Below are 2,406 nucleotides of genomic sequence, written 5' to 3' on the forward strand. Positions count from 1 at the left end.
CCGCTACAAGGCAGCTGTAATTTTTTTCTGCTGTGTTAGCAAAACACATACACTAGTGCTTCTATACGCGATGTTTGACCTCAAACTGCCGGTTTATCAATGGAGGAAAAGGGGAACCGAGAACTTCTGAGAGCTGCATAACATTTACCAGGCCTGTGCATACCACCACAAGCCGATGACAAGCTCTCCAAGAGACTGTCTGGTCGGTATTAGCCCTCGGTTTGACAAACAGCGGGGTGTATTCAAGCTTTAACATGCAGTCACGTTATGAGCTGTGAAAGTCCAGTATTCAAAGTGTTATTTAAGTCAAATTTAGAAAGTATTAGCATCACAATAAAGTTCCAAAAGTAAGAGTAAGCTATGCAGAATGGTACATTTCACAGTAATGTAGACTATATCATATTACTGGATTATCATTATTTATGAATTATTGTGTTTATCACTTTAATGTTTCAGCTGGTAAAGGCGGAGCTACCTTTGAATTACTGCTGGGTAGCTTGTGAATTTCCCACTGAGGATCAATGAAGTCTTATGATTATACAGTAGTTTGTTTGATTATTCAGATTATGAAAAGTAAGGAAAGCTATCTAATGCATGTAGTGGAGTAAAAAGTGCTACATTTGCTTCTGAAAGGTAGTGAAGTCTGTGTGAAATCTACATTTCTGGGAATAAATAATCAATTAACCAATAAATCAGTTAATTAATGAGTGAAACTATAGGAAACTGTCTGAAATAAAGACAAAATACTGCTGCAAAATATTCTATTGTTTATAGATGACATACACCAGAGAAATCATACAATGATGGAAAATTTAAGCGCAGACACTGAAGATGCTTAGGAAGGGATTGCAAATAAATCTGATTTGTTCTTGTCTGTTTCTAATAATGATATAACAATAGACTAAAACTACTTTACTTTTAATAAAGTGCTCGAGCCTTCACACAGAAACAGAGGTGTACTTGTCTGTTTCTGTGCTGCAGTCATCTAGGAACTACTCTTAACCAACTTAAGAGACTGCTGGAGTTCTCCTAAATTTAAGTCACCTATCAGCTATATATCACACTTAAGCAGTTTGATATATAGCTTTTAGTCATAACTTTTAAAAATGGGCTTTGATAAATATGGGCCCAGCGTCACAGTAACCTACTAACACTTTGTTTGGTTTGTGCACTGCTTTTGGTTTGTTGTTGTCTCTATTGGACTTCTTATGTGTATGTTTCATGCTGATTTTCTCTCTTGTATATCTGGACAAGGGTGTATGTATGTGTTAGCTGTCTTATGACAAACTATACCTGTTTTGTTTTGTTATGACAGATAAAGTGTGTCTGATACAAAAACTGGGATAGTGACTGTAAATAACAGAGCTAGTTGTAGGATTCATTGAATAACAGGAAGTCGTCTGATGGGTTGGGCATGTGACCAAACGGTTGCATAATCAGTAGTATTAATGGCAAGCACTGACTCTGTTAACATGTGTGTCCAGTGATGTATAACCTCCTGTTTTCAGGATACGGGAGTTGGGAAATCAAGTATTGTTTGCCGGTTTGTTCAGGATCACTTTGACCACAACATTAGTCCAACAATAGGGTAAGAGCATCTCAGTACACATCATCAAACATCAGGAAACAAATTAATTACATAGGTTCACATACTGTCCCAAAATCAGACAGTGAAGTTTGACATCAAATGAAGCCCAAAGTCCAAAACTCTGCTCTCAACTGTGTGTAATGTCAACTTAAGTGAACTGTTTGAGTGTAAACAGAGGCGTCATCTGTACTCATGGTTAAGCCAGTGGACAAGCTGATACTAATAATACTGATTATAGGCTTTAGAAATATTTGTCAGTTTTAAATGCTACACCCAGAGCCATTTATGAGCTGAGCAGTTTGATAAATCTAATGTCAAAGTACCTCATCTTACAAGACACTAACTAAAAGTCATCTACATATTCATAGAGAGTAAATAATGAATAGTTTTTTTGTCTAATTATAACTGACTATTAAAGTGAGTACACATGTACAGTATACCTTAAAACCCCATGGGTAAACACTAAATAGACTGCTGTCTGGCTTGTATGGAGCAGCATTATGCAAAAAGTAAACATATATTAAATGCTATTTAATATACTGCAAATTAGACAAATCCCACACTGTAATCCTGAGTGTGTTTAAGCTATAGTTTAATTATTCTAATTTAAAATGTGACATCTGGACTCATGCAACATGAGATAAACTGAGATGGATTTATAAAAGTTAGGTTTGCTTTGACACGATGAGAAAAAAGAAGTCATATCTAAACAAATGTTTAAGCCCACTCTCATCACTGATTCAATTGTGTTGACTCTTTTTTTGTTTGGTGATTGTTTTACATTCCTCTGACCCACAGGCAACATGGACTGAGAGTCA

At 36.0% G+C, this 2,406-nt stretch overlaps 1 protein-coding gene across 1 annotated transcript in view; it reads left to right on the plus strand.

The window, feature by feature from the left end:
• The window catches only part of rab31 (RAB31, member RAS oncogene family), an 8,897-nt gene that overhangs the window by 596 nt on the left and 5,895 nt on the right, over positions 1-2,406 (plus strand). The window contains exon 2 of the mRNA XM_020591314.1: positions 1,509-1,588. Within this exon, the coding sequence (XP_020446970.1) occupies positions 1,509-1,588 (80 nt within the window). The remainder of the gene's footprint in view (positions 1-1,508; positions 1,589-2,406) is intronic.

This window comes from Monopterus albus, unplaced genomic scaffold, assembly GCF_001952655.1.
Source record: "Monopterus albus unplaced genomic scaffold, M_albus_1.0 scaffold14.1, whole genome shotgun sequence".
Lineage (NCBI taxonomy): Eukaryota > Metazoa > Chordata > Actinopteri > Synbranchiformes > Synbranchidae > Monopterus > Monopterus albus.